The sequence below is a fragment of the Saccopteryx bilineata genome, chromosome 1 (genome assembly GCF_036850765.1).
Source record: "Saccopteryx bilineata isolate mSacBil1 chromosome 1, mSacBil1_pri_phased_curated, whole genome shotgun sequence".
In the NCBI taxonomy this organism is placed as follows: Eukaryota; Metazoa; Chordata; class Mammalia; order Chiroptera; family Emballonuridae; genus Saccopteryx; species Saccopteryx bilineata.
This window is the reverse complement of record NC_089490.1, coordinates 252,837,168-252,860,886: the sequence shown is the minus strand read 5'-3', so window position 1 is coordinate 252,860,886 and position 23,719 is coordinate 252,837,168. Positions and strand designations below refer to the sequence as shown.

The 23,719-nt window shown below is 49.4% G+C and overlaps 1 protein-coding gene across 1 annotated transcript; it reads right to left on the bottom strand.

Moving 5' to 3' along the window:
• Positions 1-17,385: 17,385 nt before the first annotated feature.
• HSPB3 (heat shock protein family B (small) member 3) lies at positions 17,386-20,549 on the bottom strand. The gene has a single exon (XM_066240804.1). The coding sequence runs from the start codon at positions 20,451-20,453 to the stop codon at positions 20,001-20,003; it is 453 nt and encodes a 150-aa protein (XP_066096901.1). The 5' UTR covers positions 20,454-20,549; the 3' UTR covers positions 17,386-20,000.
• Positions 20,550-23,719: the final 3,170 nt, after the last annotated feature.

Below are 23,719 nucleotides of genomic sequence, written 5' to 3'. Positions count from 1 at the left end.
AGCAGAATTTATTACGTCCATTGTCACAGAGCAGGAAACCCAGCGACAGAGAGGAGGGTGTCTCTTCTGAGGTCATGTGGCTGGGGGTGGGCCCAGCAGTTACTCAGGTACCCTGAGAACTTTTAGTGTCCAAGTCATAGGTAGGTCTGCCCCCTGTTGGCTCCTCGAAACTGCCATCATTAAACAGACCACCTGGCTAGAAGCTCTGCTGCTGAGATTTGCTAGAGGGTCCGGGAATTCAGACAGCACTAGTCTGAAAAGAAGTCTACTTACTGTGCCTCTGCGTCGGCTTGGTTTCCATGGGACTAGACGTTCCGTGAGGGCAAGGTTTGTTTATCTGCTTCATTCATTATGGCATGCCCCGCCTATCAAACCAAATACATTTGTGTTCAATGGATGAATGAACATGTGAACCTCTCCAACCCTAGTCTCCTTAGCCTGCAACATGGGTATAAAAATAACTCACTTATGGGATTAGAGCAGGATTTAGTGAAGTAGCAAGTTCATACGGCATTTTATGATGCTCACCGTGTAAAAGTATTTAATATTATTTAAAAACATCGTCCAGTTCTTAGTTAATATCATTTCCCCAAATTGTGCAACTCATCCTTCAGGTGAGCAGAGAGTTCATTGGCTCGAACCCGTGTTGGCATTTGGATGCTATGAGGCTCACTCCTCCTGTAGTGGTATTTGTAGCAAAGAATGCACTCCAGGTGCCTAAAAAAATACCTCCCACTGTTGAACAACGCCCTCACTTTTCAGCACTGTGCCTGCCTATTCACACACAGCTCATTCCTCCTCCGGGGGCCGCCACGGGCCTGACTCGGTACTCAGTACCTGCCTGGCAGCTTGCTGTCCTCACGGCGGAAGTTAACTCAGCGGTTGGCCGAGGCGCGTGTTCTTATTCATTCCACCGTTTGCTTTCTTACTGGATGCTTTCGAATTGTAGCTTCTGTTTCTCTTCCCGTTGTTAATATTAATGCAATTTCATAGTTTATAAGTCAAATCGTCATCGTGTTTGGTACCAGAAGTCATAAATTGTGAAGCCAAGGCCTGATGCTAGCCTACTGTTCAGTTAACCAGCATTTACATTTGTGTCATTTCTCACTTGTTCAAAAATATGGATTTCTGCCTTTCATTGATAAAAAATAAATAAAAAATCAGAAGGCCTAGCTACACTGGGCCAGCATTTCTACAGAGCAGTCATCAGCTCACTCCCCTAGATAGGACATGTTCTTGCAAGTTACCACATTCCTCAAAATTCTTTGGTGCTGTGCACCCAAGATGTACACCACCTTCCTTCTCAGCCCTCGTAGACATAGGAGAGTTTGTCCCTCGCCATCTTCCAGGACAAAAGCAATCACCGCAGCAGCGTCACCATGGATACTTCACATCTCTCTGCCCTGGCCATCTTCTGAGCTCTACACCTACATTCCAAACACGTTCTGAGTGTCTCTCACAGAATGTCTGCCAGTTGGTCCTCCCTTCCTCCCCTTATCCCTCCCTTCTTTCTTTCCTCCCCACCCTCCCTCCCTTCCTCCTTTCCATCATCTCGTGGGTGGGCACCGGGACATGAAGACGCTGCTTCATCCCTCACAGAGCTATGCTAGTAACTCGGGCAGGAAACTGTGAAACTCAGGCGACCAAGGAGGCTGTTAAGGTGGTAGTCATGGAAGGCTTCCTGAAGCAAACGGTGCCTACATTTGATTAATTCAAGCTAGAGCGGGATGAGAAAAGGGTAGAGGATGACTTTTATTCCAGGAGGGTTGACAGAAGCCAGAAATCCGAGAACCCAGTCAGCCTCCTTCACATATTGTACCAATATTTGAGTGTCTGCTATGTGCACTCTCTATGCTAGTGGTAGGAAATAGGAAGCCAAGACTGGAATGGTCCCATGGAGCTTAGAATTGAGGGGACCCTGGGTAACCAACTGGATGATAAAGGGGTCACCTGCTGAGATGAGGACATGAGAGCAGGTTTTGGCTGGGGAAGATGAGTACCATTTTGTGTGTTGAGTTTGAGATGCTTACGTGGCATCCAGGTGGAGAGGCTCAGTAGGCAGTTGTACCAGAAGGTCTGGAACCCAGAGAGAGAGAAAGGATGCAGGCATGGAGTTAGAAGTCAGTGGTCCAGAGGTTCCGACTGCAGAGCCGTGAGATGGGAAGTGACCAGAGAGAGTGTGGACAAAAGACAGGGGCAGTGAGCCTGTGACAGACAGCCTCCCTTCCCTGCCTTGTTCCCTCTGCATGCCTGGGGAGCAGGGAGCAGGGAGATCAGAGGAAAATTCAGGAGAGCGACAGCTGAAAACAAGAGAAAAAGATTTTCAAGGAAGAGGGGGGAAAAGTCACATTGGAAAAAGATAGAGTGTCTATTTGGATTTAGCCTAACAAGTCACTCAACAGATTAACGGGGTCCACACCTGCCGGCTGAGCCCCGTCCACAACCTCCTGGGTCTCTTCCTCTGATGATGGTGTCGGTACACGCAGAGGCTCCGCAGGTGGAAACCAGGGTTAGCCTCACCTCCCACCCACCCACCTTCTACCTGTATCCTGAGGTTAGCCCCTCTTCTCCATCCACTCCACCACCACCTGAGTTCAAGCTGCTTTTCTCATTCTATTGGATGGTTGCAGATGCCCCCGTTAATGCCCCGGTCTCACTAACTCTCCACTTCAGCCATACTCGCTTCCCCTCTGTTTCCTCAACAAGCTAAAGCCTATAGGACTTGGGACTTCTACATAGATGCTTTCCTCTGCCTGGACACCCACCTCTGTCTCTAAGCTTGGCAGAGCAGTTCGTGAACCTTCCTTCAAACCCCATTTCTCTTCTCCTTTCTCTCAGCAAGCCTGGCAGAAGAGTTCATTCCTTCCCTTGTGTTCTCCCAGCATTCTGGTGACATCTGTCCTGCCGTGTTCCAGATTCATGCCAATCCAGCCATCTGCCCCCTTTATGGATTTCAGAGGCAGAGTCTGAGGGTTTGGGGGTGATGGTTTTACAGACTGGCATTCCTCTTGGCTCGTGCCCGTCTCTCCAGCTGTTCAAACGGCAGGTGTACAGGAGGGGTGCGGTTATTTCCTGTTGGGGGCAGTCCAATGTGTAGCTGCAGGAATAGAGGAGTATATGGAAGTGTGGACATTAGCCACCTGGGGAGAAGAGTTGAAGGAGGTGTTTTGGGATGCATCCAGAGAGGGTCAGATCCCGGGTATGGATGTGGAAAGAGTCTTCTGTTTTCATCATGGGGGAGGGAAGTCGTGTAAAGTTGGAATGTAGGCTATGGGGAGAGAAGAGAGAAAGGAGAGTGCTTGGGACCCTGAGAGACCCCTCCTCTCTCAGGGCTGCCAATGCCATACCTCGAGCAGCCTTGTCTGCATGCCTGTCTGCCTGTCTGTCTGTCTATCTCCCCATGAATTCCAAGGAGGCCTTTATCTCATTAACATGTCAGAACTCCATTCACTCACCTGTACCTGGAAGTGAGAAACAGTAGGAGAGTCTAAATGCAAAGAAGTAAGTGAACAAGAAAACTTAGAAGGGTCAACAATCAAACACAACCTAAATGAAAAGTTACTAGTGATGGATTTTCACAAACTATTGACACCTTCGCTAGGACACTAACTCAGGTCCTTAAGACGAGCAAATGACTTGGAAGAGATGGATAAGTACCCGGAAGACAGAATGTGTATCACACTAAGAACATAATTAACATAGCATTCTAGGGGAGTGTTGCCATGTACAAATGAGAGCGTGTAGGCGTAAAACTATGTGATAATCCAGTCATCTAATTTACATGAGACAGGTATACAGCAGACCTGTTACTGAAACAGCACAGACAGATGCTTAAATGTGAGCTATTGATAACATTGTAAGTGAGAGCTCGCCCATTCCAACGCCGCCCATGGAACAGACAACTGAGTCAATGGGCTTGGAGGAGGGGCAGGCAGAGGTCCAGAGCCTGGCACCTGCGATGAATGAACTGAAAAGTGCCCTCCCTGCTGAAGGGGACACTGAGACTCGGTCCTCCGTGTCACCTGCCAGAGTAAGGGTCCTGTATTGCCAAGTGGCTTGATTTTACTAAGAAACCAGAAGTTCTGGTTTGTATGTAACACGTCCTGACACTTAGCACATACTTGTCCAATGACACGCGTCCCAGGGAAGCATTTGCTGTCTGGCTTCCAGCCTGCAGCACCCATTTTGAATGTCCGCATGATTTCTTATCTTACCTTAGCTGGAGAGAGAGCATCTGAGCCTGCGAGGGGATGGCCCATGGACTCGACATCTCTGGAAACAGTTCTAGATCTTTGGGAGGTGATGGCCAGGGACGGGAAGATGTTGGGAGGAAGACTGCGCACTTCCAGTCAATGTAGGGTGATGGACTTTCCCCAGGGCAGCGGGGGACCATTTCCTCCTTTAGAAAAAAAATTGCTGGTCCCTTAGATGACAAATGTCGTAACAGGAAGGGCAGACTGCTTATGATTAAACATTTCCCCATCCCATTATGGGCATATTAGGCGTGGCAGCGTGGGTCAGGTGACTTGCCAGTAGCACTGACATCAACAAAGTCACACAAAGGTCCACAGAGCCACCAAGTGCCAGTGTTTTCCACACTGACTCAGAAATATACCTAGAGAAGGAATTGAGAGAAGAAAAAGTGTACGTTGGTGTTTCATTTACACTATAGTATTGCACACGTACACACACGCTGCTTTTATAGCAGGTGATATTTAAAAATAAAGATTCAGCTAAATAAAACATTTAAAATGAATATGGACAGTTTTCTTGTTTTAGAACGTCTTGTGAACTAATTCATTGTGAAGAACCCTTTTAACATATGAAACAGATATGTAAAGCATCTTTATAATTTGGTATCAAGTAAATTTATGTTTCTACATAAAATAATATCCTAGTACCTGGAAATGAGTCTCGTGGCCAAATCAAGCATGCATAAAAATTATAAACCTAAACTATTTTTTAAAAAGCATCATTATTGGCCTTGGCAAGCTAGCTAAGTAATTGGAATGTTGCCCGGGTAGACCAAGGTTGCAGGATGGATCCCTGGTCAGGGCGCATACAGGAATGAGTGCACAACTAAGTGGGCTTGCTGAGTGGATCCTGGTTGGGGCGCATGCAGGAGTCTGTCTCTGCCTCCCCTCCTCTCACTGAATAAAAACAAAAAGAGAAAGCAAGATAAACCTTGTTCTCTACTGCTCACTCTCTACTTTTTGTCTCTCAACTACCCATGTCCATCCAAAGGCAGAAGCTTTTGTAGCTTCTTGTTACTGTTCAGGAGTTGCCTCACACGAATATGCTCATCCCTCCCCCTCCTCACGTACAGGACACGTTGTTCTGCTACTTGTTTATTAATTGAACCGTGTGTCTTAGAACTATTTGTATGTCCTCATTCTCTTCCCAGCATCATGACCTCACATTATGTGGCATACCATCATTGAGTTAACTGTGCCCCTGCCCACTGGATGGGCATTTCTGGGTGCTGCCTTGACCGTGCTACCACAGTAAATTCTCTTACGGGTTGTCATAATTTTTCTGTTGATTCTTTTGGGGTTTTCGGGATCATAATCTCATTTCCAATTTTATACTCGTAATTTCCTTTTCTTGTATCATGTGATTGGCTGTGAACAGACCTGAGTTTTTTGTTTTTTTGTTTTTTTGTGGTTTTTTTTGTTTTTGTTTTTTTTTTCATTTTTCTGAAGCTGGAAACAGGGAGAGACAGTCAGACAGACTCCCACATGCGCCCGACCGGGATCCACCCGGCACGCCCACCAGGGGCGGTGCTCTGCCCCCCAGGGGGCGATGCTCTGCCCATCCTGGGCGTCGCCATATTGCGACCAGAGCCACTCTAGCGCCTGAGGCAGAGGCCACAGAGCCATGCCCAGCGCCCGGGCCATCTTTGCTCCAATGGAGCCTTGGCTGCGGGAGGGGAAGAGAGAGACAGAGAGGAAAGCGCGGCGGAGGGGTGGAGAAGCAAATGGGCGCTTCTCCTATGTGCCCTGGCCGGGAATCGAACCCGGGTCCTCCGCACGCTAGGCCGACGCTCTACCGCTGAGCCAACCGGCCAGGGCCCAGACCTGAGTTTTTAAAGGAGTAGGGCTTAGTCAATGAGAAGATTGCTGTTTGAGGAAGGAGAAACGTCACAAACGTGAGGCTGTAGCACACCATGGCCTGCCCTGCGGTGGCGCGGTGGACAAAGCCTCGACCTGCTGCCCGCTGCTCCCTGGGTTGCTCCCTTAGCGTTTAGGAAAAAGTTCATGCCCAAGAAAGAAAGGCGTGGGCATGGTCCTAAGAGAACCCAGGCTGGTCTTTTGTCTTAATGCTTTTTATCTCTCTTTTGTGTGGGGGGATCTTCGGGGAGGTCTCAGGAGAGCGTCTCAGCAGAATATCCACCCACTCTCCAGGCGTGTTTGCTCTCTAACACGCTGACGTACCGAAATAGGTACACAGAGGGTCCAGGTCGCTTTCGAGTCAGCTGCGCCTCTATCTTGGATTTGTTTGGTTCTAATTGTTTTTGTTTGTTTGTTTGTTGCCATTTATTCCCCTGATTTCATCTGTCCTTGAGTTTGGCCAGTATTCATGGTACTAATGGGGTCTCTGTCCTCTGTCTTCCTGACCAGGGCGATTTAAGCTATTTACTCTCTGGCTGTAGACGAGAGGTGTAAACCATTTGCTCTCCAGTGTCCTTGATTTGGGAAGATAGGACCTTGTAATTTACTAGCTGGCTGTAAATTGCTTGAATTGTTTGGCCCTGTATGTCTAACCACCTGTCTCAGTTTCCCCTTTCTGAAATGTCAAAAATTCTCCTAATGTCCAACTACCCTACCTCACCACCAGCACCAAATCCTGTCCCCTTCTCCAAGAGCCAGCACGAGTTCCGCTTCCATGGCTCTCTTTCCTGCTGCCCCGGCCTACACCAAGCTCTCATTTCTGGAAACATTTGTGTGGTAGGTTCATACCGTACAAGTTAGCAGTGCATGGATTTTGAGGGTCAGTGTGTTCTGTTGGGGTCTGCAGGGTCCCCTCAATAAACACTTCTCTGCTTCTCAGACCTAGTTCTGGGCCAGTGGAGAACTACACCGAATGGTTGACAGGTGGAAACCAAGTTACCATATTTATTACTGACCACACTAAACTGTAGATGTACCATAGAGCAAAAGTCATATGAGCCTGTCACCATATTGGAAGGATCATCTCTAGTGTCACTCTACTCCAAGTGAGCCTCCATGTCTCCTGGGGAAAAACAGGAATCGACAGGGGTGTGTTTAGGGACAGGCCCTCCTCCTGCAAACCAGCAGTGGGGTGAAGCCTGCCCCACGAGCAAGGTCTTCCCCTGTGGACTATAAACTCTCTGTTTTGAGCTTCTGGTTCATTCTCTGGAATACTGAAAAAGTTGGGCACATACCAGCTGCCCATTAGTCATTCTTCCAGGCCCTGATCCAATCACCATCTGCATATGAGCCTAATGAAGCCTCACTACACACCTGTGACGTAGCCGGGATTCACACGGATGGGTGGTAGACGGGGCATGGAGCTCACGTGGTCAGTTAGTGGTGACACGTGGCTGGTAAGTGGTGAACCCAGTCTGCCTTCAGAGTCCCTGCTTTAAACCCCCGTCTGCCACTGCCCTGGTTGACTTGGAAGGGCAATAGGGTTGGTAGAAATGGAGACTTTGAGAGTTCAGGAGCTAGATGGGACCAGCCCTATTAGTGATGAGTTCAGGGAAGTTCTGTTAGTAACAGCTGATGCTTAGAGAAGATCATTGGGGAAAATTCTATGGCTCTTTTTCTTTTTCTGAAAAAAACTCGTGAAACAAATCAATGATGTAGTGCTCCGTGCACTTGGAAAGAGGTCTGTCAACTCACCCTGCTGAGCTGAAGAAGCCATTTCCTTACTTAATACTCACAAGTGCAAAAATGAGTCAGTGTGGCTCACGTTTGGTTAAAAAAAAAATAGTTTCCAGCTCTGATTTCTTTCATTGCTTGTAGGATGATCCTGCGATTTGTTTTCTAATAGATGAGGAAGTCTTCCTTTATTGCATTGTTTCACAAGGTAGCATGAAAGTTAAACCCTGTTCAAATATTAATTACGTTTTACCCCTAGAACTTTGCATTGTATTCCTGTGAACAATTGGGGTGGGTGGGCTTTCCAGTGTTTTGCCTGCTGACCACTAGAGGGCACTATCTAGTCTATTATCCATTAGAAAACCAGCCCTACGATCTGTGGTGTCCCCTGCGTTAGGGACACGACCTTGTTCTCACTGCACACAAACTAATTCCTAAAATTCTGCAGCACACCAAAAAACATATTATAAATTTTTTGCCAATCTGACAAAAATTAAAAAAAAAATAGATCTGATTTTGGTTCACTCACACTGGACAGCTATTGTGTTTGGCTGTTGTCCCTTTTTCTCTTTGACAGCATAAGGGAAAAGAGGTCAGCACCCCTGTTTGGCCAGACATCACCTGTTTTATAGACAGTCTCGCTGTGTTAGGGAAGAGACAGGAAGGCTACTCCAGTCTGTCTTTGGGTCTGTCGTGGTGAAATCATCTGAAGCAGAGGCCAATTTTAAATCAAGCCCGCTGAGATGCTTGATGGTGACCACTGTTAATTCAGGGCCACGTTCTGTGCTAGATCCTGAATCCCTCATTTTACTCAGGTGGGTGGGGGGAGACATTGGAGCTCAGGAAAGTCACATAACATCCCCAAGATCCCACTGTGGCACCACAAGGGCTTAAGTCAGGCTGTGAACCCCACCAATCAGGGTCGGTGAAGAAAAGAGGAAAATGTCCGTGATACCCTTAGCTGATGTCCTGAGCGGAGAAGAGGTCTGAGCAAGTTTATTCCACCCAGAAGAACACTTGGAGGTTCAGCCGATGATGGGAGGTTAGCAGGAGGGAGAGGTCAGATGACAGCAGCAAGTCTAAACATGATTGGCAGCTAAACAGAGTCTGACCGGAGAGCCCTCTAGGTGCACTAGACATCTTGTTTCCATTCCCCTTACGCAGCTTGTCCACACCCCATTCATTTAAATTTAGTCGCGTAATCTTTTGAGGAGCCAGATGGTACAGGACAGTTTGTTCCATGAAGGAACCGTGTTGCTGCCTTTGACGGTGGGTAGCCTTCGTCCACTACTCTTTCTTGGGAGATCATGATGTAAGCGTGCCTGCCCAGGGAAGCAGCCATGTTTACACGTCATGTCAATGTGTCTCGATGGTGTGGTTGCTGGTAGGTATGAAAGTATGCCATCTCTCTCCTTCTTTCTACCAACATGGCTGCATGTAGGGGCAACGCGCATGACGTTTATTTCACGTGCTAATTAGCAACACCTTTGAAGCTGATCAGGCAGGGGCACGTTAAATGCCCATCTGTGTTAGTAAATATCGGCTCCGGGGGCTGCCCTGAACCTGAATGTGTTCACTAAGATCGTAAAGTGCTAACACGGGCTCATTGTAACGCCCTTGTGTCTTCTACCCTGGGTGTTGCAAATACACTGCTTGTATCGCCATTGTACAAGGAGATGGAACATAAACTTTCAGTCCTGGCTGTACACATAGGAAAACGCAACCAGATCCGTCCTGTTTGAAACACGTCTCATCCCAAGATAAAACAACTGAAACCTTAATCTTCAAGAGTGAGAACCGTGTGAACGTGCTCTCTGTTGGCGAGAGCTGGGCTGCGTGCGGGCCCGTGATCGTCCTGTGTTCTGTGACCTCAGCCCACCAAGATATTTCCTTATTAAGTCTGTGAAACATGAAGTCATGAAGCTAAAACATCCGGGGGAGGAAAAGGACGTGGAAACTCGATCTATTCCACACAGACTCCACACACTCATTCCTGTTGAGTGAAACATCAGGCCCCTTCCATCTAGAAGTGCCTTCGACTGGGAGCAGGCTCTGAATCCCCTGCCTCTGCTCTGGGATCTTGGACCAGCTATTGCTCCCCAAATGACCCTATTCATTTGGGCTTGTTTTTTTTTTTTAATTATCGCTTTATTCTAATGCTATATAATCTAGTGCATTCCATTTAGGAACAGCCTCTGAAAGAGAAGAACAGACAAGAGAGTTGGTCTTCATCCCTCGGGAGCACCGTCCACTCTTCACCTGTCTGTCACATCAGCGCCCGCAGTCGACGCAGGCGTCCAGAGACAGACCCCACCATGGTCTATTTTGGTGACTGGCTTCCCAAGAACTCCAGCCCCTCTCCTGGGCCTGAGACGTGTTCCTTATTCAAGGCAACAACAGCTGTGTCTGAGAGCCACAGGGTCCCAACCGTAGCAGATCTGGTGACGACAGGTGTTCCATCCGATGAGATGAAAATACAAATAACCCAGTGACTCCCGGGCAACAGGACGTCGATCTGCAAAGCCTCCAAACCCATGGCCATAAGTGGCATATGAATAAGTGAGCATAATTTTTTAATTGCAGTCTTTATCTCGAGATGACCGAAGATTCACATGCGGTTGTACAAAATAGAGACCTTTTGTACCCTTTCCCCAGATGTCACAAATTGACACCCTGGGCAAACGAAACCTTCTGAGCAAGGGGGCTAGTTAAAAATATCTAGGAACCACCCGTGAGAGAATAACTATAAATAGATGCACAAGCACCCTGCCGGCGTGTCACCGCGCAGTGAGAAAGGAGAGGAGGAAGAAGCAGACTTGTTTAAACTCATCTTTCTACACCTGCTCCATCCCTTCTTTCAGAATGCCCTTCTGGAAGCAATGGTACACCTCCTTCCCAGTGTTCATACAAAACTTGCATTGTATCATGGGTGAAGAAAACGAGAACAGGGATAAATCGGTTCACAATAATCGCTCCGTCTGAATGACATTTTTCCCTCACCTCTCCCAGAGGGTGATGCTATCAGCTGGAAAGTCGGCAGGTCAGCCTATATTTAGTCTGCCTCCTCGGGAGAGCTGTGAGGTGGGGTTCTGTGGTTAATAAACATTAATGAAAGTCTGAATGATACAGAGTTCCCGTCAAAATTCCAGCTAGTGATTGTTCTGTTTCCAGAGTTTCATTTTTGTGGGGCACGTTGGCTCAAGTGCTGTGGGATGTGTTGCATCCCTGGTTCCAGGGTCCTATGTGCTGGAAACACCCAGGAACGGCAATGATACTTAATTGAGAACATTTTCAAACCTGTCCTGTCATCAACATTGCAGGGGACACCAACCAAACGTAGCATAAAGGCCTCCTCACCCCCCACCTGGACAGGACTCTTCGTCAGAGTCCCTGTTGGGAACCAGGAAGTTCGTGCACCTAACACAAGACCCAGGTCACTCTTACAACTAGACAAACCATATCAAGAGGCCTTTTTTTTTTTTTTTTTTTTGTATTTTTCTGAAGTTGGAAACAGGGAGGCAGTCAGACAGATGCCGTATGCGCCCAACCGGGATCCACCCGGCATGCCCACCAGGGGGCGATGCTCTGCCCATCTTGGGCGTTGCTCTGTTGCAACCAGAGCCACTCTAGCGCCTGAGGCAGAGGTCATAGAGCCATCCTCAGTGCCCGAGCCAACTTTGCTCCAATGGAGCCTTGGCTGTGGGAGGGGAAGAGAGAGACAGAGAGGAAGGAGAGGGGGAGGGGTGGAGAAGCAGATGGGCACTTCTCCTGTGTGCCCTGGCCGAGAATCAAACCCGGGACTCCTGCACACCAGGCCAACGCTCTACCACTGAGCCAACCGGCCAGGGCCTCAAGGGGCCTCTTGATACATTGTCATTGTGATGCCAATGGCTTTTTGTCAGTCAGAGGTTTGCTATAGTCTGAGGTCACCTGACAAGTTCCTTCCTAGCCTCTACAATGCTAGTAAAGACAAAGAGAAATTTATGTCCTTAAAGGGGATTGACAGGTAGGAGAGACAAAGGGGTATGCTCATCTGCCATCTTTTTTTTTATTGATTTGAGAGAGAGAGAGAGAGACAGAGCTATCCATCTGTAACTGTATGTGCCCTAACCAGGGATCAAACTCACAACCTTTGCATGTTGGTAGGATGCTCTAACCAACGAAGCTATCATCTGGCCAGGATGTTGGGTCTACCGTCTTAACTAGAAATGTTGAGAATATTGTCTCCAAAAGCTTCATGTGTCTTAAATGACTTGTTATGCGTTGCACTAAAAAAATTATTCTACAGTTCATTACTTATCATGATAAAGTTTATCTTATCACAGGTGTACTTTTTTTTTTTTTTTAGAGAGAGAGAGAGAGACAGGAAGGGAGAGAGAGAGGAAGGGAGAGAGATGAGAAGTATCAACTTGTAGTTGTGGCACTTTAGTTGTTTATTGATTGCTTCTCGAATGTGTCTTGCCTGGGGGTCTCCAGCGAAGCCAGTGATCTTGGGCTCAAGCCATCGACCTTGGGGTCATGTCTATGATCTGATGCTCAAGCTGGTGACTGCACTCAAGCTGGCGACCCCACACTCAAGCAAGATGCGCCCGTACTCAAACCAGTGACCTCAGGGTTTCGAACCTGGGACCTGGACATACCAGGTGGATGCTCTATCCACAGCACCACTGCGGTCAGGATCCACAGGTGTACTTTTTAAGAAATATGTGCTTGTGTACCACTTGACAGAGCAATATAAAGTTTTATTTTTAAAGACTTGGCTTCAGGAAGCACAAGAAAATGAGTTGTTGAATTTTAGAAATAACCAAGTAGACCTCAGAGATTCTGACCCACTAATAAAGCACTTTATTTTTTAATTATATCCTTTAGGCTTTTTTTATAGAAGGGTGAGATGTGTCTAACTGACCTATGTAGAAAACACACCCATGGGCATATTCTCAGAGGTGTGTGTTATATATGAAACAGTGACTCTCACTTATTTATAGCAGACATTGTGTAAATACCTGATGTCTTACTGGGCCTACCCAGAACATCCCAACTTCACCATTGAAACTCTCGTGTCCCGAGAAACTGCTCAGGCCTGGGAAAATTGGGCCTGTTGGTCACCCTCTATCTTGACCTCATTTAATGTTCAAAATGCTGTATGTGACAGGTGCTAGAATTATCTCCGTTATACAGAGGGGGAAACAGTCACAGAGGAGTTGAGCAAACTGACCAACATCACCAGGCTGGGAAGTGGCCAAGTCGGCACTTGCGTCCCCCTCTGTCTACCTTGCCAGCCTTTCTTTGTGCCCCCTGTGGGGTGACGCCTGCCTGAAACCAGGGAGCAGTTCTCTGGGGCTCCAGACAGGGCAGGAAAAGGCAGAAGATGGAGATTAGCCATCTTGGTGGGTATCCAGAGTACTTTTTCGGTTTTTACATTTAACTTTTAAAACTCACTTATAATTTTTTTATAAATAGTATATAATAAGGATAAGGTTTTTATTTTATTCTTCCTGATAGCTATATATGTAGTTATCTTAGGCACATAGATTGAATCCTTGTCCTGTTTACTTTAACTGCTCCCGGGATCAAACTGAATTCTCATGACGGGGTTCTGTGCCACGCTTCCTACTTTGTTCCATTGATTTAGTTATTCTTGTGCAATGACACATTGTTTTAATTTACAGTGATGTTTTGATTTATGGTAATGTTTTAACATTTGTAGAGCAGCTCCCTGGATTTCTTAACTTCTAATGAAAGAATTATTGGGAAAGAGAAGCTGTAAAAACTAGGGGAAATGTCCGCTATAAAAAGCCTTCTTATTTAGACATATTTTGAAATGGGTTCTATTCAGAGGTATGTGCAAGTTCTAATTCATTCTCTAATGCAGGAACAACTGGGTGTTACTAGATAATATAAGGAGGTTTGTTGTTTTTTAAACATAAGCATAAGAATCACTGACAATTAGCCTTTGATCTATGAATAATAAACTCTTGCTTTGACACAACAGATACCAAAGTAACTAGAATTCATTTTTTTCCTCTTGTTTTGATTATCTGTAACACGTAGTGGCTTAAAGAAACAACAGTCATTTATTCTCTCAGAATTCTGTGTTGAGCAGGCTCAGCTGACGGTCTCTCCACGCCATGTAGTCCCATCTGGAGGCCCCACTGGGTTGAGTCCAGACGAGATCACAGATGTGGCTGGCCGCTAGGCTAGGCTGTTGGCTGGGAGCTGGACTGGTGCCATTGACCTGAGAGCTTTGGTTCCCCAAGGGGTTCCTCCCTGTGTCTCAGGTCCTAATGGGGAGTGTTCAGAAGAGTATGACGCTTCAGGTCTCTGCAGTCCCAGCCTCAGAAAGTCACACCGTGCTATGTCTTTGTCTTTCTGTTGGTCAAAGCAGGTCAAGGGGACAGCAGACTGCCATTGCTCTTATGAAGGCGCGGAGACTGAGAATTTTTGGCCGTCATAAATACACTCAACCTCTGCTCCCATTTGGAAATAATAACAGAAGGAATTGAATTAGTATTTACAGATACTTTTTATCATCTGCCTTTCGGTTCTGCGTGCAATGTGCAGTTGTGCTGTGAATCTGTCCTACTTTGTTCCAAAGTGAGTGTCATTGCCAAAGAATTTTTTTTTTAAATAATGAGATATCATTTTGTCCAGAAGATCTCCTCCAGTAATGAGAAAAGTTTGAAATGACTTCAGAAAAAATAAATGAAGTCTCAAGCATCTTAAACACAGCTGACGACGCTATTTTAAAAGAGGCGGTGGGGAAGGGAGAAGGAAAAAGAACTAACCTGAACGGCGGCAGCCATGGATGGAGGCACAGCATGGGGGAAGGTTCTATGAAGGCTTGAACTTGATGTATTTTCTTATAGGAATCTAGTCTCTACTTTCCATCCTATTACTTGATATATTATTTTCCATGAAAAAAAAAAAAAGAATAAAGAAAGATACTACGTGCTCTCACACTCTGCACGGATAAGTACAACAGAAAGAGAGACAACCAAAAAGACACAGCCCATCTGAAGGACAGAGGGACAGCTGCAGCCCCGGTCAGAACAGAATCGTGGTGGGGCTCACACTGAGCACCTGCCTTCTGCCCTCAGGCAGAAGCAGGCAGAGGGTGGGGAGCATGGTGTCTGCAGAGTCACAAAGCCAAGGGGTTCAGGGGGCAGGAGCCGGCTCTCTCTGCGGGAGCCCAGCTGAGCGGAGACCCCGCTGCCCGTGAATGAGGCCTGAAACCATTTCCAGGCTTCCTAAGGAGAAAGGAAGAGGCCCCGAGGCGCGTGCTGCTGTGATCCACTGAACCTGCGATGCTCACAAGGGCACTGTGAGGCAGGGATTTTCAAAACCCCTCAGTGCCAAAACAAGGCAAAGACAATAGCAGAACCTCCAGCCAGGGGAGGCTGAGCATGGGGACGAGAGGGGACAGCAGTAACTGCTCTCCCACAGGGCATGAGCCCCCCAAACCAGGATTCCTAAACACCTGAAGAAATCTCATGCTAAGGAAATCAACAGATCCCTACTTGGAACTTGAATTCTCCCCGGATGAAATTAACGTATAGAACAATCCGTTCAAGACTTTGAAGATGAGTATGTTTAGGATGCTCAAAGAATCCTATAAAGGGACAGAGTCCACAGGGAAAGAATAAGAAATTATAGAACAAGTGACAAAAATAAGCATAGCTTGATATGGAAACGAAAGCAATGAAAACCATAGTTACTGAGAACACACACTCAAAATATGGGCTATACACCCTGTCACATGGTACAAGTGAGAATTGGCATCGGTCTGTGCTCTACGGTGCCCACCACCAGACTGGCAAAATTTAAGTGTGACCATGCCAAGTGTTGGTGAGGCTGTGAGTCCATTTAGATAGAGTTCAAACACAGACAAAACTAAACTGTATTGATTAGAGACATGAACACAGGGAGAGAATTTTTAGGAAAGGAAAACGTCACCTAGGAGAGTGTAGCTGTGTCTCTGGAATCAGGAGAGTGGGGAGCAGCTTCCGGGCACCAGCCGCTGTTTCCGATCCCGGGCGGTTTAGTACATGGATGGTCTTTTCTGTAGCATGGGTACAATGATCACTATAATTTTATGTATGCACGGTATATTTCAAAGGAACAAGAGAGCTAAAGTCTTGAGAAATTCACCCAGGAAGACAGCACAGGACGCCAAGAGCTTTTGAGAGACTTCAATCTGCATGTCATAGGAATTCAACAAGACAAAAAATAGGGGGTTTAATGGAAAACATGTGAAGAAATCACAGCCATGAAGTTTCCAGACCTTAAAAAAAAAAACCACACACACACACACACACACACACACACACACATATATATGTATGTGGTTTTTTTTTTCAGGTTGCATATTAAGTGCTATTCTCCTGGTACCTATGAGGTCACCTTGGGCTAGCTATGCCCCTCACATGGAAGTCACAGCTGGTGGTCTCCAGTAACCCCATTTCATTTTTGATTTCTGAGATTCACCACCTCCTGACCTCCTTTTGGACCCAGGGGACAGGACAGCATCACATAGCTCGGCAGCACCCCTCCACCCCGTCCACTCACCCCGCCCCCTCCACCCTGCCCACTCCACCCTGCCCACCCACCCCGCCCCTCCACCCTGCCCACTCCACCCCGCCCACCCACCCCACCCCTCCACCCTGCCCACTCCACCCTGCCCCCTCCACCCTGCCCACTCCACCCCGCCCCTCCACCCTGCCCACTCCACCCCGCCCCTCCACCCTGCCCCCTCCACCCTGCCCACTCCACCCCGCCCCCTCCACCCTGCCCCTCCACCCTGCCCACTCCACCCTGCCCACTCCACCCCGCCTCTCCACCCTGCCCACTCCACCCTGCCCACTCCACCCTGCCCACTCCACCCCGCCTCTCCACCCTGCCCACCCACCTTGCCCACTCCACCCTGCCCACTCCACCCCGCCTCTCCACCCTGCCCACTCCACCCTGCCCACTCCACCCCGCCTCTCCACCCCACCCTGCCCACTCCACCCTGCCCACTCCACCCCACCCCTCCACCCTGCCCACTCCACCCTGCCCACTCCACCCCACCTCTCCACCCTGCCCACTCTACCCCGCCCCTCCACTTTGCCAAATCCACCCTGCCCCTCCACCCTGCCCACTCCACCCTGCCCCTCCACCCTGCCCACTCCACCCCGCCCTCCACCCTGCCCACTCCACCCTGCCCACTCCACCCTGCCCACTCCACCCTGCTCCTCCACCCTGCCCCTCCACCCTGTCCACCCACCCCGCCCCTCCACCCTGCCCACTCCACCCTGTCCACCCACCCCGCCCCTCCACTCTGCCCACTCCACCCTGCCCACTCCACCCTGCCCCTCCACCCTGCCCACTCCACCCTGCCCACTCCACCCTTCCCACTCCTTTGTGGGGTCTCGCATGGTCTTTATATGCCCATTCATATTCGGTAGCAAATGCCAGTTTAGTCCCTCCCTCCCTCCTTCCCTTCCTCCCTTCCTTCCTCCCTCCCTCCTTCCCTCCCTTCCTTCCTCCCTTCCTCCCCTCCTATCCCCCTCCTTTCCTCTCTCTCTTTCTTTCTTACTTTCTTTCATCACTTAAGAAGTCAAGCAATCGGGTTCTGATAGGAAACAGGATTCTCACACCTGAAAAGGATTTTAATGACAAGATCATTTATTGGGGGGGGGCAGCAAAGTCAAGGGACTAAAGTGGGATTCCCCCAGTGCTGAAGGGACAGGAGGCAGAAACAGCATCATGACTCGGGAGCCCACATGAGTGTGAGTGGGTGCCCTGGAGGAGCGGCCCCTTGCAGGAGCCCGTGGCCTGGGGTGCAGGCCCTCCCAGACCTGTCTGGTTGGCAGTGGGGAAGGACATGCCCGGCCCCTTCCCCCACCACAACCTGCTCTCTCTGGACTCCAGTCTGCAGTCCGTGCCACCACTGCATGGTTTGAATTTTCATTTCTGAATTTCATTTTTAAAGGAAATAGTTTCTATCCATGGCTCCTCATGGCAAGAATTCCACTTGCTGAACTTTCTCAGAGGTAGATCTCATCTAGAGTAAGATCAAGGCCAAATGTGAGGCGTGGCTTGTTTCTTTGTCCACCATTCTGCCAATCAATAGGGAAGAATCATCTCATATGGGTGTTTCAGTTCTAATCGTATCAGCAGGTGTAACCTCATTGATTGCGATTGATATTGTGTAGCAAAGTGGGCCTGTGGTATTTCCCGTATCAAACGTCAAATCCTGGAATTGGCCGCACAGACCCCAGTGGTAAGGCAGTAATTTCCTGCAAACACGCGGCGTCCACACCCTTCCAGTCTAATTAGACCAGAAACAAACCTCTCTCTCATGTCACATTTGTTCCCAACTCCACTTTTAGGGCATGATGTCTTCTTCCCTTGCCACGTGGCTCATGTTTGCACTTGAAGGAGAAGGCAGAGCTTAGAGGAGCAGGTGGCATTGGTGGTGGTGGTCTCTTCTGCCCGGTGTCCTGCGCCTCCTCCCTCTCCTATCCACAGCGCTGTCCTCAGGCTCACGTGGGGTGCAGGCAAAATGTTTTCTCTGTGCAGAGGGGGACGCCGGTCTTCGGAATGTCACCGACCAGCTATTGGAGGCACTGTTCCTAAAGTGGATCCTTAGCCCCAACAGAGGTCTCCACCATTGCCTTGGGCCAAACAGCAGCTGGGGAGTCAAGCAGTCCTCAGCCCACTGATTGTATAAACTCAGCACCTGGTAAGCCCAGCCTGGGAACCGCAGGCCACCAGGCTATTTAAAGCTAAGGATAGCTGCCTGTGTTGTGCCATCTAATGAAATCTAAAATTTTAAGTAGCATGTAAAGAGCATCGATGAACTCTTTAACTTCAGTAATTGTGCTTTGTGAAAGTAGTTTCCTATACTTAATGGTAACTTATAAGAGTATGAGTTATAGGTATCTTATTAATATTTCATAAATATCCACAGAACATATGCTGTTTTAAAAGAAACCTACAGATAAGATTGAGTTTTATTTTTAAAAAAGAATAAGGTACGGCCTGACCAGGCGGTGGCACAGTGGATAGAGCTTCGGACTGGGATGCAGAGGACCCAGGTTCGAGACCCCGAGGTCGCCAGCTTGAGCGTGGCCTCATCTGGCTTGAGCAAACAAAGCTCACCAGCTTAGACCTAAGGTCGCTGGCTTGAGCAAGGAGTTACTCGGTCAGCTGAAGGCCCGCGGTCAAGGCACATATGAAAAAGCAATCAATGAACAACTAAGGTGTCGCAACGAAAAACTGATGATCGATACTTCTCATCTCTCTCCGTTCCTGTCTGTCTGTCCCTATCTATCCCTCTCTCTGACTCTCTCTCTCTCTGTCCCTGTAAAAAAAAAAAAAATACGGTACATATTTGGAACTTTTAAAAATAAGATTTATGTCTTAAATGCCATGTGGGTTTAAGGCAGTAACAACTGTAGGGAATCCTACATGTATTTCAGACCCGATTTCCAAGTCCTAGAGTGTAACCTTCAGACTCTGTATTTACAAAGCTCCGCGGTGATTGAAATACACTGGAGAGAAGGGCTCGTCAGATGAAGGGGATCACAACTCTTTTCAGCAATATAGAAAGTTTTCAGGGGGTGGGGAAGGTGAGGGAGGGGTGGGGGAGGGGAGGGGCACAAAGAAAATCAGATAGAAGGTGACAGAAGACAGTTTGACTTTGGGTGATGGGAATGCAACATAATCAAATGTCAGAATAATCTGGAGATATTTTCTCTGAATCTATATACCCTGATTGATCAATGTCACCCCATTAAAATTAATAATAATTAAAAAAAAGTTTCCATAAAAGGGATAAGCACTCTAAGTCAGCATAACTCTTTGCCACCAATTGTCACAGAAGTGGCTTCTCTGGCATTGCTGAAGTGACAAAGAAATGATTCTGCATTCTCTCTATCACCAAACCGGTCTCCACACCTGCCCCTGTCTCCAGCGTAAGGACAGCGTCACTCTGCCAGAATGCATGGCACTGTAGTCCCCTCCGAGGAAGACAACAAAGACAAGCTCAACATACCAGGAACCACGTCCGTATTTTTAGTCTTCATAAAAACAGTTCCAAACATGGGGCCACCCGGACACTCCTGCAGTGCAGGCCGTCGGCTCAGCTGTGGTCCTCCTCGTGCCCAGCAGTTCTTACTGTGTCCCAGCCAGGCCCTTCACTTCCACCACCAGGATGCCATCGTGACAGAGGGTGGCCGCCAGGTCCTTGGTCTCAACTCCCTCGGGCAGCCTGTACTGCCTCGTGAAGCTCCGTGAGACGAAGCCGTGCTCGTCCATCCGGGCCGCGTGCTGCGCCTTCACCAGCAGCCAGCCTTCAAAGGTCTGGATGATGATGTCCTCGGGGAGGAACTGGACCACGTCCAGCAGGACCTGGAAGTGCATCTGGCCTTCCAGGGGTGGCGTCTCTGCCGCCGGGTCCCCAGGAGGAGCCGGGGCCGCCGGGGCCTTCCCCAGGTCCACAGTGGCCGGCCCAGGCAGGGCGTAGAGAGCGTGGTCCAGCCTGCAGTCCTCCAGCCCCCGGGTCTCAAACTGCTCCTGGTAGCGCACTGGCGTTTCGATGAGGTGCCTGAGGATGACCTGCGCCATGGTGGAGGCAGGGACAGGGAGCAGCCGCGCTCCGTCCACTCTGCGTTCACTCACAGCACGCCCTGCGGGTGCCCTGCCCTCCAGCTGGCTTGTCAGTCCGAGCAGCTATTTGCAGAGCCCCCCCCCCCACGTTCACTCTTGTCACACGCGCCGACAATGATCGGCTATTTATAGGGCGTGCTTAGGACTTGCATTTAGCACACAGCCTGCTCAGGCTGCCCAGGCAAGGACTGCCCCCACATTCTCGGCTCCCCTTGGCACAGTGTCTGCCTTGGTCATCTTGGGAGGAAAAGTGAGTTGGAATCAGAAACAGTATCTGAAAAATCCTTGTGAACGACAGTGGTCTAAGGCATTGTAGCTTCTTAGAACAGCCCAGGGAGGTGTGCCCCCTCTAATGAACGCTCAGGCAGCATGTGCAAAGCCAGCAAGGGGGGGGGACTTTGACTGAAACTGAGAGGAATTAAGACCCGCCCATGTTCAGACCCCAGACATTCTGCACACCCAGATCCCTCTGTCCTGTATCTTTCATCTCATTTTTTCACCTTTTGTCCATAAGGGACATCTAAGACACATTTTCTGGGTTTGTTCCATTTGACTCATCCAAAATGAGATCCTGTGACTAAGCGAGGGAAGTGTCCAACCTCAGAGCAGGAGGGGCATAGAACCGGAATCTCAGTAATGAAAACAGGCACAGGGAGAGAAACATATGAAGGCTTTGAAATACTTGATACAAAATCCAGATCCTGTAGGACTAACCTAGTCAGAGCTCTGCTATTAAATCAGCAAAGATACATTGCTTAGAATTTCTCAGCTATAATAACAGCCTTTGACAAGGTTGAGGCAACTTTGTATCCACTGCTGTGGAAGGATCTTCCAGACATGTTACATAAAAAGTCCGGCCCTGGCAGGTTAGCTCAGTGGTAGAGTGTTGGCCTGGTGTGCAGGAGTCCGGGGTTCGATTCCCGGCCGGTGCACACAGAAGAAGCACCCATCTGCTTCTCCACCCTTCCCCCTCTCCTTCCTCTCTGTCTCTCTCTTCCCCTCCTGCAGCCAAGGCTCCATGGAGCAAGGTCGGCCCCGGGTGCTGAGGATGGCTCCATGGCCTCTGCCTCAGGCGCTAGAATGGCTCTGGTCTCAACGGAGCAATGCCCCAGATGGGCAGAGTATCACCCCCTGGTGAGCATGCCAGGTGGATCCCGGTCAGGCACATGAGGGAATCTGTCTGACTGCCTCCCCGTTTCCAACTTCAGAGGAATGCAAAAAAGGGGGAAAAAAAGGAAAAAAGGAAAAAAAAAGTCCCTGACAGCCATGCTGTGCTACTGTTTACACTGCCCTACATATGCAAAATCTCCCCCAATGTCGATGTCCCCCACCGGAATGATAACATCTGCTACAATTAATGAACCTTCATCGGCACATCATTATCACCCATATCCCATAGTTTACATTAGGTTCAGTCCTGGTGGTGGTCATTCTTCGGGTCTGGACAAATACATAAGGACACATGTCCACCGTGATAGCGTGACACGCTGCCCTGAAAGTCCTCTGTGTTCCACACACTCATCCACCCCCATCTCCCACCCCCTGCTCTAAAAACCTCCCCAAAATAAAGTTTATTTAAAGAACTAAAACTAAAACTGCTCTAGAAAGATAAACTCTATTTAAATAAACAACGGGGAAGACCCTGTTGGGGAGTTCAGAGCAGAGGTGAGCACGAGTCCTGCCGCGTCTCACCTCCCGGGACCCCTAGAGGCCGGGACGTGCTTGAGGCGCCCACGAGTGACTGCGCGAGCTCTTGACGTTAGAAATGGGCATCCACGTTTGCAATGCAGAGCCCGAGCCATCTGCTTCTGCCGTTTTCCCCAGACTGCCCTGTGGCAAGGGCCCTGTACCCGCCTGCCCTCGGCCTCAGCTGCTACCCTGACCTTCGTCCCCTTGGAGAGTCTGCCTGGCTTCCTCGCCGCCCCCTGCCACCCCTCGGACCATGCTCTGCATCCTCCCACTGTGACCAGAGCTCTGTGCCTGGGGCCCGGTACAGAGCTTCTCCACACCCCGCTTTGACAGCCCAGCCAGGAGCTTCTCGGAACCAGAACGAAATCCCAAACCTTTCTCGTGGCTCTCAGGAACCTGTCGCCTGGGCCTGCTCACCTCCTCGCCGCCTCTCGCCCTGGATGCTGCGATTCAGCCGCACGGACCTCCAGTCTGTCCCTGAGCCTTCCAAGCGCTCTGCACTCGGGTCCCTCTGGTTTGAAAGCCCCGCTCTCTCGGCTCACCTCCAGGTCGCCTCTCCCTTCCCGTTCAGGCTCAAGTCAAATGTCAACTCTCCAGACGGGTTTCCCACCCACACAGCGAGAGCCCCTCCTGTCCCTCTGTCACCGTGCCCGGTGTCACTCCATCCTGACTACCCACACCTAAAATGATCTAACGTGTAGACTTACAGTCCAGCTGGGAAGACAGACCATGGCTCTCGGAGTCAGAAGTCGAGGGGCCCCGCTTGTCCCAGCACCTCACACAGCACTTGGAAAATGGCACGTGAGCTCGGTGTCTGTAGAGGGAGCAAAAAGTCAAACTGCCCTGAATGGTGACATTTTAATTTCAGCTGGCCTTCGGTGCCCCTTGGCCGTCCTCTGTGAGCCCAGGTCAGCCCCTGCGGGATCCTCCAAAGTGGAGATCGTGGGCTGTCCAGGCCTTCCCTGGCCTCCTGGTCTCACTGTCCAGATGAGGTGACCCCCTGGACACCCCCCTGCCTTCACGCCCAGACATCTCAGTGACAGAGCGACTTCCTCGCTCCTTCACTTCAGCTCACAGTCCCATCCTGTCCCCCTCTTCTGGGCTCTTGTCTCCCAGCTGCCTCCAGACCCTCACTTGCCAGGGCTCCTCCTTCTCCACCAGCCAGAAGGAGAGTGTGCCCCATCTTTTAAAACAAACCAAATTGGCACCCTATGTTGCCTTCTAGCGCGCTGTTCCTGGGCCCTCCTGGCCGGCGTGCTCGGGTCTGCAGCTGTCTCTAGTGCCGCCCTCCGCGCCCCGGCAGTGACCGCAGCCCCCAGTTCACCCAGCACCGGCCTCACTGCCCAATCTGCGCTTTCCCCTCAGCCTCTGACATGAGCCTCTCATCGGGACAGAGGGTGGACTCCTTTTCCTAGCTCTCTCAAGCAGACAGTGGAGTTTCCTCTTATTCTAGTCCACGCTTTCCCAGTGGCGGAGAGATCACCCTCAGAGAGGCAGAAACTGGTTCTCATGGAGCAAAACAAAGCCCATATAAC

Coding starts and splice junctions, on each gene's coding strand:
- HSPB3 (XM_066240804.1), bottom strand. CDS start 20,453: ATGGCGCAGGTCATCCTCAGGCACCTCATCGAAACGCCAGTGCGCTAC.